The following is a 16,664-nucleotide window of genomic DNA, read 5'->3' on the forward strand; positions in this document are numbered from 1 at the left end:
TTCTTGAAGACATATTTGCCCAAGAAGTTTTGGTGAAGTTTCTGGAGGGCGGTTCTTAGAATTTGACCCTCCTACCGCAGCGTTGCTGCCTCAATCAATACCCCCAGTGCGTTCACCCCCACCACCGCTGCACCTTTACGCCCCTTCAATTAACCAAAGGCTAGCAACACAACCGTAGCGAACTACTAACGAAATCAATCGTTCGCGGGTCATTTGAGAGCACTTCGCCTGACCTTAGTCTTATCTGTTGGAAGGCTTCAGGCTTGAAGATGTTTCGTCCTCCTTCTCTTGGCTATAGCGGAATTTTTTCCTGGTGTTTTGAGGACTTTGTTTTTTTTATTACTTTCGGTATTATCCTTGGTTGCTTGCCGTCATTAGATCCGGTGTTTTGGTGTTTGACTGTTTTGGCGCCACATTGTGTGTTTTTATGACCCGCACTCACAAATAATCTGTTGTACCACGTTACTACGCCAAGAATTGGCACGTCCGTCTCCAGAGCTGTAAATGTTGTATGCCCACAAAAAGGGGGGAGGTTCAAACATAATAGTTTACATAATAATGCGTTATCTTCTACTGAACTGATGTTGACATTTGTCATAAAGATTGTTATTCTTTTTGTTGAGTAACTTTGGCATGACGGGCGATAGCATCCAATCGCTTTATAATGGGGGCTATTAAAAACTTTCTTCATTTTGGAAAGTGTATTTTATAATTTCATGTATTAATCAGGCCGTGGGTTTCCTGTCAGCACCAGGATTGCAGAGAAGTAAAAGTAGCTAACAGAACAAACAGATAAATTGGGCTGAAACTGAATTTTTTTGCAGTAGAGCCTTTTTCAGTCTAATCTGGGCAAAGCGATAACTTCGAAGTTCCTTTTAACAGGTTAAAGGAGACCGATAAAAATTTTTGGACACGGACTGCGCAACTTATGAACATCCTAAACAAGCACATACCTGAGAATGAGTTAACGAAATCAAGACTGACAAAGATGTATCACGAATTCTTCGATAGGAGCGAGCTACAATGAGATGGAACCCTGTACCTGGCGAATTCTCTGTCTCTGTGGCTCCTGTAACCCTGCCAAGAAAATTGCTGAAAACTGAAGGGTGAATCTCACACCTGGTCTCGTCCTAAAGCCTATCTACTACTACTTCTACTTACTTTTGCCGCCCCTGTCGGTTTCAATGAGCAATTTGTTGTATGGCTCATCATATGTTTGTCAACCTATCAATTTATGTTTGATCTTTGCTATCATCAGTGATGTGTATAATATTGCGCATAAAGTGACGGAATTGTGATCTAATTTAGAGCTTTCGGTCAGCAAAGATTTCTCAAGATAACTTTCTTAGTGAAGTGTTATTACAAGACGATCTCTAACTGAATTTGCGGTATAATTCAATAATTCTAGATATTACTGTAGCGAAAATGAAAATTTTCTATGCTGCAGTATTGGAAAAGAATGGGACTTCGAGTGGTAAAACTCTAATAGCAGCAGAAGATCTCACAAGTTTCAGCTTCTTTCAGCGCAAAACTGTTCGTGAATTCCTCAAGTTTACATCAGAAGTCATTGTCAGCAGAACTAATGTAGAGCAGCGTGTTAGAGTGCAGGTGTGTATTAAACGTCCGTGGTGCAACCGTGGATGAGTTTTCGTAAAATATAATAAGTTTGCTGTGGTTTTGTAATTTTGATTTAGCGTTCACATGCATTTGCTGAAATGATACTTTATCCTTTAGGAGAAAGAGTACTATTGTCATTGCTTTGTCAGATCTGACGCTTTATCCTCAGTTTTAATCTCGGACAATGAATATCCACAGAGAGTTGCATTTACATTGCTGGTCAAAATTTTGGAGGAATACAAAATGAGTGCATCTCTTGGTCCTGACTGGCTTCAAAATCTGCTTATCAAAGTAAGTCATTAATACTATGAACAATAAATCTGCATTGCAAAGAGCTACAGAAAATTGTGCTATGCTCTTTGCTGGTAACAATTTTGCAATTTGTACTTCCTGTAACCTCAGTTTAAAGGGTTAAACCTTATATTCTCCAAAACTTGAGAAAATTTCTTGTGCTTTGGGTTTTCGTTTTATTTCTTCAAAAGTTTAATCCGTTTTTCTTGAACCTAATTGTCTTCGCTTCTGAATCTCCTTGAGTTGGATCTTTATTTGATACGAATGGGTGCTCTGTATTTTTCATCCACTAATTAATTTTTATATCGCTATCAATCGTCTAACTACAGAGGGCTAATAACAACTGCAGTTATTTTAGTTCCTATCATAGGATTGTTCGACAAATTATAACTACATACATCATAAAGCAGGTCAATTGTAACACTGAGAGAATCATACAATTTGTTCCGATGAATTTTTTGTTAGACAATTGCTGAAATAGCGTACCTCTTTTAGTTGCCTAATTGCTCTCGAACGAACTTAGAAGTTATTATTGTTAACATGTGGCTTTCTTTTTTTACTTAGCTAGAACTTTCTTTCGCTCGCTTGAGCAATTTAAGTTGCTTTCCGTCTTGAAATGGGATTAACAGGTGCTGGGTACGACCAAAGCAAACCCTTCGCCTGTCGGTTGAGAGGAAATAGTCCGACGAGAGGCGGTTTATTTTTTTTGAAACGGCTGTGTATTCTTTCAACAAAAGAGTTACTATAGCTGTAAGCTGAGCGGAGCTATATTGTGGTGCTCTTGGTTTTTAGAATTTGAATTGTATTGAGGGTTTTCTTAAGATCTGTTCACACATTTTCATGATTTTTGAAGTCAAATTGGAGTAGTGATTATGGTCACACCGAAAGAGGAAGTGGAGCAAAAAAGCGAGAGGTTTTGCGGCGTGAAATTTTATCACTCTTATTTTAAAGTAGAGTGAGAAAACGGTGTCTGAAGAAAAATTTGCTTTCTCGCTTGTGGTTTTTTGTTCACATGCGGCAATTTCACTTTGATTTTTACTGTTTTTCGATTTTTTGGATAGGATTTTTTTTGTAAATGGTTTTCCCAATCCATTCATAGTTCATTCTAGGCCTAGTTTTTTATTTGAACCAGATTTCTCTTTCTTGCTTGTTGTTTTTTTGTTCACATGCGGCATTTTGATATTGATTTTCAGTGTTTATTAAATTTTTTTGATCTGATTTTTTTTTGGAAATGGTTTTCCCAATTCACTTAGACTTTTCTAGGTCTAGTTTTTGTTTAGTCAATGAATTTTTTTGAATTGTACGTCAGGACTTGTCCTGCTATGATCATACGTGAAGTTTAATTTGAGTTAGTATAAGGTCAAAGGGACTCATGTGTAATCAAGGTCCCTAATAAAAAAGGCTTCTTGGGAATGAGTTTAACAATCTTTATTAATTTATCGCGGAATGTTTTTTTACAGAGCTTTTTGAGCGTCCCCGTTTTTTTCAATTCAGATATGTTTCTGTCTCCATTACAAGGCACGCAAGTCTATTTTTTCGCAACTATTCCGGCAGTCAGTCGGCTATGTTGATAAATTTTAATTGCCCGCGAAGAGAAGCAATTATTGTAAACGTTTGTCTTTTTATGCAAAATTTTCACTTGACCGTTTTTTTATTTTTTGAGTTACTTTCGAGCCCTTGACTTTCTGCGTTTTGCGTAATCTAAACTTCTCTCTTATATTTTCTAGCAGCTGAACTCAATCGGTGGCAATTTAATGCTGAAAGTCAAATGATACGTGCGCCGAAACTGGTGCCATTTTTTCACTTTAAATCTTAATAGTGGTTTATATTAACCTCTAATGAGGTTATTTGAAGCCCCTTAGTGAATTTCTTAGTCGCATTAGGGCTACACTTCCGCCACGGAAGCAGGCTGCAGTTGATTAGAGCTCCCACTAGCCGTTCGAGAGCAATTCTTGCAACATTAGTGGGTTATGTTTTTTTAAATAAAAATGCTTCACTTTCAAAGCTGAAATGTATGAAGAGGTGAAATCAATTAAGAGACCGTTCCGTTTTTAGTTTTGGGAATTTTTTGGTCTGAAAATTTTATGGTGTTTGTTTATGAGAAGAAGTTTAAAATCTGGCAAATGGAAGTCAGGTGAAGCAAAAACATTTAAGAAGATTTGAAGATGTTTGTTTTTGGGAACCGACAAAACTGCTTGTAAATTAAGCTATAAGTCATTTTGGTGCAAAATCTGAAACAAATGATGCAAGTGGTTTCATCTCCTAAAATTTGTTCTGGGATACTCCAAATCGAAGTATGAAATATATAATTTTGCTATTTTACTTCCAATTTCTAAATGAGACATTGTGCCACTAATGAATGATAAGCAGCGTTGGTGTATTCCCTAATAGAAATGATTCAAGGATCGTTTTTATGTTTTGTTGTTTGAAAATTTATTAATTCTTATAAATTGCTCTCTAGAATATAAATTGCTCTCTAGAATATAAATTGCTCTCTAGAGCTATTAATATCAAGCAGCTGAAATTATTGCATTGTTGGTTTCAATTTAATGAAGTGGCACTGTGTTAACTAAAAGTCAAAAGAAAAATGAGCCAATCTTACCGCATTTTTGTTGCGACCGCACTTGTGGGGGGGGGGAGGAACTATATACTCAAATGGGTTTTTTTTGTTCAGACAATTTTGGCCGATCGATATATTCATCGTAGGGAAATGTGAGTGGTATCACTAAAAAGCTCGTCCAGCGTAGAGTTTGGAATTAAAAAGATTTTTTGAATTTCGTTTTCTTTGAGAAGTTATCGAGGTTTAAAGTTTTGTGTGAACGTGATGTTTGGTGATTTTGTTCACCTTAGCGTAATTTTTGTTCAAATTAAGATTTTTTTTACAAAATATTACTTCAAAATTACATTTTATAATACAAATGGAACAATTTTGTGTTTCTAACAGCCAAAACGTCATAAAGACGCTAGTTTTCGGCTCATAGGGAAGTTTGCTATCAAAAGAAATTCGATTTGTTTTTGAGAGCTGTTATTTTAAAAACCATTTTATATTTTTTCAAGTCACTTGGAGACTGGTCACTTTTGAAATCATGGTTCTGTTGATGACAAACCTCATTTACAGTCAAATGATGCCCAATGAACAAATAATTCGTTTTCAATGAACGAATCGCTCATGTTTTTTATGGCTCCGACTATGAGTTTTGGTAATTTTTATTTAAATTTTGTTTTTTTTTTTCGAGATTTTAGTAAAATTTTTTGTCCAATGGCATAGACTCGTCGACTAAAAGTGCAATAGGCTTCCTGAAGAGCAATAAGTGAACCTATTTAGTAATTTGAGTGGCCAGCTAACGGATAATTTTAAGAATAATATTTCGAATTTTTTTTTTGAACATTAACAGATGTTAAACTTGTTTAGGTGAACTTTAAGTCAGTCTCATTATTGACAGGGCCCACTGCCTTTCTACTGCAACCAAAATTAATCTGTTCAGTGGTTTTGTCTTCTAAATATTGTCTTTACGACTTCGATGTTACGACTTTTCATAATTTTTAAATTTTCGTTTTTTTCTGAATTTTGTTTCCCATTGAAATCTTATCACATAATCCTATTTTTAATAGTTCACATTGGCTTAGTGAAGACGTTCAATTGGTCACAGATTAGTGTTTCAGAGCAAAACGTATGGTTCTAATGACTTCGACACTGTCTTCTTGCAATTTTCTACTGATTTTTTTGTTTTTGCCTGTATTTGTTGCCGTTCTCATAGTCATACGACTTATTGTGATGACTTATTGATGATTTAAGAATGACACAAATTATTGCTTTCACATCGAGGCATAATTTAACTTTAAATTTATTGACTTTCATTTGTTCATATTTGTTGTTTGTTTTGAAGTCAAAATGTTAAAAAAATTCCATTGGTGTTGAAAAAATAATTGAAAATTAAAAAGTTTTTAACTGAATATTTCATTTTTTAACGGCTGAGACACATTTCTGTCATTTTTTCCAATTTGCTGTCTTCGACTGTTTTTTTTCTTTATGTTGTCGTAAATTGCTGAGAGCTTTCATAAACTTCTAACTGAGAGTCGAAAAAAGATTTTACTGCAGTAAGTTTTTAGCAAATAGCCCTAAAGTTTATGATACTATTTCCAAGCATTTTTTTAAACTTTGTAGATTTTGTTATATTTGTCAACTTTTATCTATTTCTCATCATCGAGAGTTGACAGTTAAGTGAAAAATTTAGATGAGCGCGGGCCGGAACATCATGTGCGAACGCACATTAACGAGCCTCCTTGTTGCAATTCATAGCCAAAATGCGTACATTCAATTTTCTCAAAAACCGACCGTTTGATCAAAATTTTTTCTTTTTCAATAGGTTTTTCACAAGTAGACTCTGAGTAAAAAAATGGAGTCATTTTTTTGGTATATCAGATGTCAGAAAAACTTTCTTTCATCCAATTTTTGCTTATCTTCATTGTATCCTCCAAGAATTCTTGCCTCCAATTGTTGGTATCTTTCTTCTTAATTATTACATAATGTTGCTGCTCATGGTTGGCAAAGCCTCTAAAAATTAAACAATCAAAATTTAAGTTTTGCCTGTCAAAAAATTTTAGTAATTAGCTTATTTAAATTAAGTCTACGTTATTATGGGATTTGATACCTCCAATGCTAAACAAAAAAAAACTGGTGCCGGTTAAAAAAGCCGATAGACAAACAAGCTGGTTTTTGAAAAAGTTCAGGTAAGCTGGAAATTTTACGGGAGCAGCTCTTTGAGTCTGACAACCATTGGATGGTCCAAGAATGACGTATTTTGATTGGTGCACTGGAATACATTACAAACTTGAAAAACTAAGTTTTTATATCTGAAAGATTATATAAAATTCAGCTTCCTCGCACCTCGGCTTACTTTCCTTTCAGCGTTTTTTGGGCAGCGACTTTGATCTTGTTTCTGCTATTTGTTGAAACAAGTTTCCATGGTGATGGCGAAAAAACCAGTCTACTCATAATTAAAAATATAGGGATTCTATTTTTGACTCGCAAATTAAACAAGTAAATTAATATATTTATTTTAGTATCAAGACCCACACGAGGTCGATTCCGTTTTGAAAGTGCAGCGTGAGCTCGATGAGACGACCAAAGTTGTCCTGCATTCGACTATTGAGTCGATGCTGAACAGAGGCGAGAAGCTAGACGGTTTAGTGGCGCAATCCGACGCACTTTCAGCGAACTCCAAACAGTTTTACACAACTGCCAAGAAGACCAACTCTTGCTGTGGCTATTAGATTGTCTGAAAAATCAAAGATAGTTGCTGGGCTTATTTTAAATGAGCGCCCATCTTTGAAAACCCAATGTTCTCGTCCCTTTCTTGATTCGAACTAGTTGATGGAAAACAAAACCATTAGAGTTACATTATTTGTATCAGAAATATGAAATCACGCTTACATAACTGAGATTTTTCTTGCCATTTATATTGTGGTGATGTCTTAAAATCGAAAAGATGGCGTTCGTTACTATTGCCCCCACGCATTTTTTTTTTATTACGATTACATCTGAAAATACCAACTGTTAAATTTTCATCTGGTTAAAAATTCTTATTCAAAATTGTTTCATAGTGTTTTGGACAGCACTTCTGGCAAAGATGTAAAAAAAAGATTTTACGAATATAGGAAAGATGGTACAGAAAAGTTGAAAGGTTTATCACTACCAGGTGTCTGCAACTATCTTCCTATTTATTATGATGCTCGCTGATGTATATGATTTAATTGTCAAAATATTGCTGTAAATTATTGGACTATAGTGTGAAATACTTGCCAGATATCCAAAGATTTTCTGCAAATAAATCAATATCAATATAACTGCATAGCATGAAAGAAAGAAATTCCAATTGTAAACTTTAGTGAACATAACTTGGAAAGACAATCTTATTTAAAAGCGTTCAAGTATTTATTATGTCATTTTGAAACTGTTTCCTTTCCCCGTGAACAAAATTTGTTTTCATTACACAATGTGAGCATAATATTGCGTGTTTTGAACTGATTATGATTTGCAGAGCCTAATAATATAAGGTGTCGCTAGCCCTTACAATTTTAGTTATCATAAGGTTTTTAAAAGACATTATGGACGCGGGCATAATCCACCAGGGGAAGGGGACTGCAGTTCCCTCCTTTTTTTGGTCAAAGAAGAGCGCAGAGAACAATTTTCGTGCTGTTTTATCTATATTATCAGCATTCTGATATTAGCTACAATTGACGTACAATTGTTTAGATGGATTGTGAGTCAATCTAATGTAATTAGTGCTGTTTGCTTTTACGATATTGGTTTAGTTTCCTACCTATTGAAGTGAACGGGAATTCAAATTAACGTTAAATTTTCTCTAGTTTTTCTGTTGAATATTCAAAACCTGTCAAAAGGAGAAAAGAATCAATTTCGCCATTACACTACGGTAGCTCAGTAAATTTGTCTTAATTAGTTTCTTATCAATTTTAACGCATTAATTCGTTGGCGGTGTTTGTTACGAAGTAAATAAAACAACGAATTTTAGCCAATCAGATTCGAGTATTTCTAAACTTTAAAATAAGAATTAAATACGTTCTAATATACGTAGAAAGTTCCGAAAAAGTTCATTTAACCTAATTTTAAGTAAATATAACCACTATATGTATCGATTAAGCTGGTTTTCGGCTTAATATTTTTAGGTTTTCTAGACAATTGCCGATTGAATACGAACTGATTTGACGTCAATAACATCAGACGAAAAAACCTGTTAAATGAACAACAAAAAAATCTTGCCGTCTAAGTGCCACTTGTTGCTTTGTACACGGATAATGCTTACACGTTGTAATGCTTTCTATATGTCGAAAAAAGCGAATCGAATCCTCGAACTACAGTTTTTACTGAGTTAATATGGTACCGCGATTACCTTAATGTTACGTTGAAGAACACGTTTCCCCTCAGTGAAGAACGGAAACGCAAACAGCCCTCTTTTGCCTTACTTGACATCTAAATAAGTACATTTGGCTCTTTTCCGGTCATATCAGTTTAATTCCCTTAGTAGGACTTTTATTTTCTAGCTCACTATTTCATATTTCGCTTTCATGACGACGGCCGACATAATAACCCAACAATCGAAGCACAAGTGCAGGGGATAGTTTACCTCTACATTTGCTGTTATATTATCAACTAAAAATCGTCGTTGAGTAGAATCGATGCACAAGCTTTTTTTACAAGATCAAGGGAGAGAGTTGCAACAGAAGAGTGACCGGAACAAAAGGAGTTACTAAATAAACCCACTGGAAAATTATCAGTACAGTCAACTTTTCAGGCAGGTGGAGATAGGAAACGTGCGATGCTGATCTCAACTTCGAAGGAAACTGTGAGACAAAATTTTTGAAACACTTCCCTGCAGTATAAATAATTTGAATTTAGACGGCAAGAAACCCAACCCGTGAATTTTTTTCTGGATAATGGATTGGTAGAATTAAACGAATAGTTGTAGAAAAGATTGGTAAGGGGGCCCACAAAAAACAATTTTAGAGACAAAAAAACATCGATTTTGATAATTTTTGGCCGATTTACCAAAAGTTCGAGAAAAATGTTATAGTCGGTTCGTATATCAAAAATAACCTCTGATATAGAGAAAATTGAGAGAAAATAAGGCTAAATTGTTCAATTTTGAAAATTTTTGGTCAATTTTGAGTCAATTCCAAAAAACTTTAGATAATCAATACCGAAAATTGATAAACCGTATTTTTGAGTTTAAAACCGTCCAATTTACTGGATTACCGTTCCGTATTCAAAAAATTGCAGAAATGTTGACCAAAAATAGAAAAAATTGGACAAAGGCAAAAAAATTTGACAAATTTGTCAAAAAAATCATTTTTCTCATCAAGAAGGTTCGTAAATTGAGTGAAACTCAATAAACACAAACAAGTTGTGAAAATTTTTACAACCTCCGGCCTACACAAAATTATCGAGTTCCCATAATTTTTCTCATCGCTCGTTTACGTACCGTTTTTCGTCAGCGTCCTTTTTGTCCTTTAACCTTTCAATTCTCCGTGTCCCGTTTTTTTTAATAACGTCGCGCTCCCAAAACGTTGCTTTCCTTTTTTTTCGCTACTTTTCCGGATTTCGATGTAGTATGTCATATGTCATGTTGTCTGTTGTTGTTTTTGCTGTATTATGTTGAGTATGCTAGTATGCTGGTTTGTTGTGTAGGTCTTTTTGCTTTCTAGGGTGTGACTTAAGTTTATTCTCGAGTTACGGCTGGATTGTCCTTCGACTTTTCAACTTTACCAATATACTAACCTTCCTGTTGTAGTATAATGATTTTACTGTTGTATGTTTGTGTGTAACCGAATGATTGCTAGTTGGTTTGATCTTGTTGCCTTCTAGGGTGTGACTTAAGTTTATTCTCGAGTTACGGCTGGATTGTTTCTTGACTTTCCTAACTATCTTAGTCTACAAATATACTATTGCAGTTTATTTAATTTTGCTGTAGTTTGTTTAATACCGCTAGTATGCTGATTGTTTGCTGTGGTTTGGGTTTTGCTAGGATGTGACTCAAGTTTATTCTGGAGTGACGGCTAGTAAATTTCTCGACTTTTTCATCCTTTTAGTGTACTACTGCATTGCCGTAAAATAGTTTGTCGTTAAATTTGTCGTTATAGACCCATTATGAATTATATTAGATTGTCTTGCAGTAGCTTCTCTCCTTCTTCCTAGGGTGTGACTTAAGTTTGTTCTGGAGTTAAGGCTAGGTTGTTTGCTTGAGTTTTTGCTGTGGTCTGCTAACATAGTTCTATCCAACCTCATTTCCCCCCCGTTCTCTCCCACCGTCCCGTTTCGTTGCGTAGCGCGTTTTCCACCCGCTTTCCCGCACGTCCCGTTTCCGTTCCGTCGCGCACTGCTCGCTCGACTTCTCGTCTGTCACGTTTCCGTCGCGTCGCGCGTTGCTCGCTCGACTTTCCGTCCGTAACGTCTCCGTTTCGTCGCGCGTTGCTCGCTCGACTTCCCGTGTGTCCTTTGCCTCCCTCCGCGTTGAGCGCATAGCGTTCAGCGCTCCACTTCTGTTTTTGTTGGGCACAGTGTGCTCGACGACCTTCTTTGCTCTTTGGGTGGTTTGTTTTACAGACTGTCTACAGTGTTCTGTGTTTGGTGTCCTTTGCGTTGGGTTCGTTTTGCTTGTATTAGGTTTGTTTGGAGTGTGCATATAAATTATAACCGTGTGCAGTGGTAGGATTGCTGGTCTTTGGAAATAATAACATCCTGATGTCTAATAGTCTTGATCAAAAAGTCAAAAAGTTGTACGCTGCCAGGTCAAAGCGTGAGGCTGAATTGCATGCTATACATAAAGATATCCTTCATTGTATAAACAGTCGAAGTAGGCGAGTGAAAGTTGAACGCCTAGTAACAAAGTGCAACGAAGCATTTATGTCCGTTGTAGACAAAAATGAGGACCTGATTGCATTTGCTGGAAAAACAGAGGATCCAAGTGCACTTGTGCCTTCATTAGAGTCTTACTTGGAAGCAATGACAACTAAGAATGACAAGATACTCACTTCAGCACGAAACTACATCAACTCTGCTGATGATAAAGTGAGTGAGTTCCAGGAACCAAGGGCTTCCATTCGTTCTAGACTTCCCTCAATTATGACCTCGTCAAAAACATCTAGTCAGCGTAAACATGATTACGTAATTGCTAAAATGAAGCGCGAAGAAATTGAAAAACAGAATGAGGCAGCCATTCGTCTTGCTAAACAGAAAAAGCAAATGGAATTAGATGAACTGGAGGAAAACAACAGGAAACGGTTGGCAGAGGCAACTCTGCAAGAATTTGAATTGCTGGACGCCGTTTCTAAAGGTAGCCAATCTGAAACAACTGCAAGTGCTAGGAGCTCAATGAGAAGTGAAAAGGCTGTCCAAGATTGGATCAACACCTCACTTGCTTTAAGTTTTCACAATGAGGAGAAAACTAGTGAACCACAGGTTATGATTGACCCTCCAGAATGTCCTAGCCACAACAACGGCAAAACAGTGGAAGATCAGAACACTGAAATTTCAAGGCATTCTATTCCAAAAAATTGTCGAGGCAATTACATTTTAAGCAATGAGACCTTGCAGCAACTCGACCCTTATTACACCCCACCTGAAAATTTTTTGGCTGCTGCTAACACACAGGCGTTGTACCAGGCGCACCTAAGAGCGCAAATGGATCAAACAGGCCAGCAAGGCATGGCGCTTCCAAGCATAACTAATCAAGGAACCGCGGATAGTCAGCCGCCTTCTGTACACGCCCCAGAGGCTTCTTCACCACCCATTCAACAGCCGATTCCACAGACGTTCGCACCACAAGAAAATCAAAATAATGCATCCGAGTTTTTTCCACACGCACAATCCAGGGGACCTGAAACATCAAGTCTGCCGAAGAATAATTTGGCCCAGCAAATATGCTCCCGACAACAAATTAATTGTGTCCCCCGAGCACCAAACGCCACTCTTCCTCCTTTTTCGACAAATCATCCAGCCCCCACAATCAACGTTCCCCTGAACCCAAGCGCCCCACCAAGTCCAAACATTCAACAGCACAACTCCGAACCCGCTCATCCTAACGTCCTTCCCATTCCGAACCCAGTCTTCGCACCTAACCTCACTGCTCCCATCCCACAAGTCACTTTGGATAATCAGCCTCTCGTCAAAACATTTCAGAATAATAATAACCGAGTAAACAAAGTAATACGTTCTGTTGCTCCTCCTTTCCTAACTATGCCCAATATCCCTCTTGGCCAGAACTTTGTGCCAAATATGAGTCATTGGCGGTTTCCACAGCACAGACCGTCAATAGTCAATCAAAACACAACCACCGTGAATAGTCTGCCTCCAAATGTACACGCCCATATCGCACCATCAAGCACTTATGTTCCACCACGAATCTATCACAATTCGCCCCCTTTGATTGATATGCAATCACCGTTAGGCGCGCAGCAGGAAAACCTGATCGCGACTACTAATGTTGTACCTGGTTTAGCCACTCCGGTTTTTCAGCCAACATACCCCTATGTTGGGCCCACTCCGTTGAGTTGGAGCGGTCCGCATGTGTCTGCACCTGCCCCTCCGATACATGACAATGCGTCATTGATTAGGGAATTAGCTGATGCAATAACAAGCAAGAGAAACGACCCTTTGCCCGAGTGGAAACTTGCAGAGTTTAATGGCGACCCATTAAAGTGGCATGAGTGGTATGGTCAATTCAAAAGCGCGATCGACTCGCAAACGCTCACTGATGACGTTAAATTGACATACCTTAAGACACTCGTCACTGGTAAAGCAAAGATTGCAATCGCCGAGTTTGCTTACTGTGGTTTAATGTACAAGGATGCACTAAGGACTTTGGAACGTAAATTTGGCCAGCCACAGGCAGTCGTAAGTGCACACTTGGATAAACTAAGCAACTTTCCGCCTCTTAAAATGCACAATAGTGATAACATCATTAACTATTCTGCAGCCATATCCAGCCTCGTTGGGGTTTTCAAGTCACTATCATATGATGCTGACTTGAAGAGCGCTTCCCTACTTAACCAAGCGGTACAGAAGTTACCACCAAACATGAAAGAGTCATGGTCACTCTTTACGGTTAAGAAGCACTGGGTTAAGCCTACCCTCCTTGACTTTAACGATTGGCTTAAAGAAAAGGCTGAGGCCCATGATCTTATGAAACAAAGCGCAGCCAAGGCCAAACCTGAAGAGAACATCACTTCAGTAACCAAGACCAAAACAGCCTCAAAAGTGTTTGCATCAAATTTGCAACAAAGGGAAACAAAGAAGCAAATGCCATCTGCTTCCACAAATACTTACTTTCGATGCATTGTATGCAAAGGTAGCCACCGGCTATGGGAGTGTCGAGTTTTCAAAGAAAAGACCCCAACCCAGAGAGCTAAGTTGGTGGCCGATAATAAACTTTGCTTTTCGTGCTTACGTGATAAGCACACATTCCGCCAGTGTCCTCAACCAAGAAAGTGCCGAGCAGAAGGGTGTAATAGTTCGCATAACTCACTATTGCATGGAGCAGATAGGGTTTTCCCAACAAAACAGTCGACAAATTCCAATACCATTCAACCTTCTGGCAACACAGGTCAAAGTAAAGCAACTTCTAGCCAACTCCAGCCTAATAAGACCACAACAATGTCATCTGTTACTGATGTTAATGGGCTCCTTCAGGTGACTGAATTGCAGTTGGTCAATTCGTCCGGTTTAGATACCAAGGCTTTAGTTTTGTGTGATACCGCCTGCAGTAACTCTTGGGTGGCCGGTAGTCTCGCAGATAGACTCGGTTTGCACGGTAAAGCACTAAAGCTAACTGTCAAGGGTATTAATACCGAAGAAGTAGTTGATACTAGGGTTGTTGAAGTTACTGTGAAACCAAGAGAACAACAAGATTTCGAACCATTCACCGTCAACCCTTTCGTTAAAGAGAGTCTGAACGTTGGCTCAGATATAATTAATGTACAGGCCCTGCAAGAGACTTACCCACACTTAGCAGTCCTTGATCCCGTAACATATTCCTATAAAGACATTGAGATGATACTCGGACAAGATGTCTATCATGCCATCCGCCCGTTAGAATACTTCTCTGCCGATGAGAAGCGTTCACCCGTTGCCGTACGCTTGCCCATAGGTTGGGTCTTAAGCGGTCCGTTACCATCAAGTTCGTGTTTAACCGCAACGTGCTTTAAAGTGAATATCGAACAAGACAATGAGTTAGCAAGTCAAGTAAAGTCATGGTACGACATTGAATCATTCGGGGCAAACAAGCAGGTCAACTCAAGATCTGCAGCAGACGCAAGGGCTCACGAAGTCCTTGAGAGTACCACCATACACAATGGCCTGAGATACGATGTCGGAATGCTGTGGGCAGCAGACAACATCCAGCTCCCAAATAATTACTTCTCCCTTGTGCAACTAAAATCGCTCGAAAAACGTTTGGCCAAGGATGAAGTTCTCAGAGAGAAGTATACTAGTACCATCAAGGAAGACCTAAATAAGGGGTATGTAATTGAGGTTCCGGACGCTCACAAGGTTGAGAGTCGGTCTGATAAAGAGTGGTACCTACCCCACCATCCGGTTTTAAACCCGAACAAACCGGGTAAGGTGCGTAGGGTGCTCAATGGAGCAGCAAAATTTCATGGCGCCTCACTGAATAAATCTTTGCTCACTGGCCCTGACCTGCTCCAAAACCTTATTTACGTACTTCTTCGCTTCCGACAACATCCATATGCCGTCTCTGCCGACATCGAGGGAATGTTTCTACAGGTTGGTGTATTACCATCAGATCAACCATCACTTCGCTTTCTGTGGCGGGAGGACCCCACAACTAACGTTGTAGTGTATCAATATACGCGCCATATATTCGGGGCTAAAGACTCACCCACATGCGCCAACTATGCACTGCAACGCACTGCGAGAGACAATGCCAAGTTTTACCCCGAAGCTGCAAAAGCCGTCCTTGAAAACTTTTACATGGACGATTACCTTGACTCAGTGGAGTCTCCTGAGAAAGCCATCAATAGATCGAAGGAATTGGTACATCTTCTCCATCTCGGTGGGTTCAAGCTTACAAAGTTTGTAAGCAATGTGCCAGATCTAGCTGATCGAATTGATGGTTCTCCTCATTCTACTGAGCCCAAGGTTATTGTTTCATGTCAAGAGGATTCATCGCACGTGCTTGGGTTAAAATGGGATCACACTAATGACACTTTAGTTGTGAGTCGGGGTACAAGCTGCGCTAACACCAAGTCCCTCACGCAACGCTTGGTCCTAAGTCTTGTCGCGAAAGTCTTTGACCCCATTGGTCTTGTCGCACCGTTTACCGTCGGTGCGCGACTGCTCTTAAAAGACATCTGGCGTGTCACAGGACAGCAATGGGATGACGAGCTCCCACAGGACATGGTTCAAAGATTTTTGGTCTGGAGTGCGGACTTACCAAAGCTTGAAAACATCAAAATTCCTCGAAGTTACTTTAGTGGACCCTTTGATAATACAGAGTTGCATATGTTCGGTGACAGTTCTCAGGATATTTTTAGTGCCGTCGCATTTCTTCGAGCCCGAGTAACAACCCCTACGGGCAAGATAAAAACAGAGCTCGCGTTTGTTTTGGGGAAAGCGCGCGTGGCGCCAATGAAAGTAATGACTGTCCCTAAACTGGAATTGCAAGCAGCTCTACTTGCCGCTCGGCTGAAGAACGAAATTATTCAGGCACTTACTGTAACTGTTAACCAAGTATTCATGTGGACAGACAGCACGACCGTTCTTCAGTGGATAAACTCTAATGAAAAGCAACCAATCTTTGTTGCAAACCGCGTTTGTGAAGTTTTGGAGTATACCAGCGTTGACCAATGGAACCACGTCGCAACTAAGGATAATCCAGCTGACGCTGGCACGCGTGGAATGTCCGCTGAGGTTTTGCAACTAAGCAGTTGGGTCAATGGTCCACATTTCTTATCTAACTCAAGTTTCCCTTTCGTACCGAACAAAGACGTCATTAATAACATCAAACTTGGCGTCAACCAAGCAGTCATCATAGAAGACACTGTCTCTCTCGCTACATCTGTTAAAAAACAGACAACTCCCGTTCCGTCGTTATTCCCATTTGATAAGTTTAGTTCTTATCAAAAGTACTTGCGCATTGCCGCATACGTTCTCCGGCTTTTGCCGAAACATGCCGGCTACCGTAACCCCGATGGTAGCATTACCGACCCTACTGAGCTTGACG

At 38.9% G+C, this 16,664-nt stretch overlaps 1 protein-coding gene across 1 annotated transcript; it reads left to right on the forward strand.

The window, feature by feature from the left end:
• The first annotated feature begins 522 nt into the window (after positions 1 to 522).
• On the forward strand, positions 523 to 8,276 carry LOC142336296 (synaptobrevin homolog YKT6-like). The gene is made up of 3 exons (XM_075385012.1): positions 523 to 1,608; positions 1,735 to 1,908; positions 6,973 to 8,276. The coding sequence occupies exons 1-3, from the start codon at positions 1,426 to 1,428 to the stop codon at positions 7,180 to 7,182; spliced, it is 567 nt and encodes a 188-aa protein (XP_075241127.1). The 5' UTR covers positions 523 to 1,425; the 3' UTR covers positions 7,183 to 8,276.
• The last annotated feature ends 8,388 nt before the right edge of the window (positions 8,277 to 16,664 follow it).

This window comes from Convolutriloba macropyga, chromosome 3, assembly GCF_964194025.1.
Source record: "Convolutriloba macropyga chromosome 3, txConMacr16.3, whole genome shotgun sequence".
In the NCBI taxonomy this organism is placed as follows: domain Eukaryota; kingdom Metazoa; phylum Xenacoelomorpha; order Acoela; family Convolutidae; genus Convolutriloba; species Convolutriloba macropyga.

Excerpts from the sequence above, each read along its gene's own strand:
- LOC142336296 (XM_075385012.1), top strand. The coding sequence starts at position 1,426 with ATGAAAATTTTCTATGCTGCAGTATTGGAAAAGAATGGGACTTCGAGT. Across the intron at positions 1,609-1,734 it reads AGCAGCGTGTTAGAGTGCAG|GAGAAAGAGTACTATTGTCA; the intron begins GTGTGTATTAAA and ends TTTATCCTTTAG. Across the intron at positions 1,909-6,972 it reads TTCAAAATCTGCTTATCAAA|TATCAAGACCCACACGAGGT; the intron begins GTAAGTCATTAA and ends TATTTATTTTAG.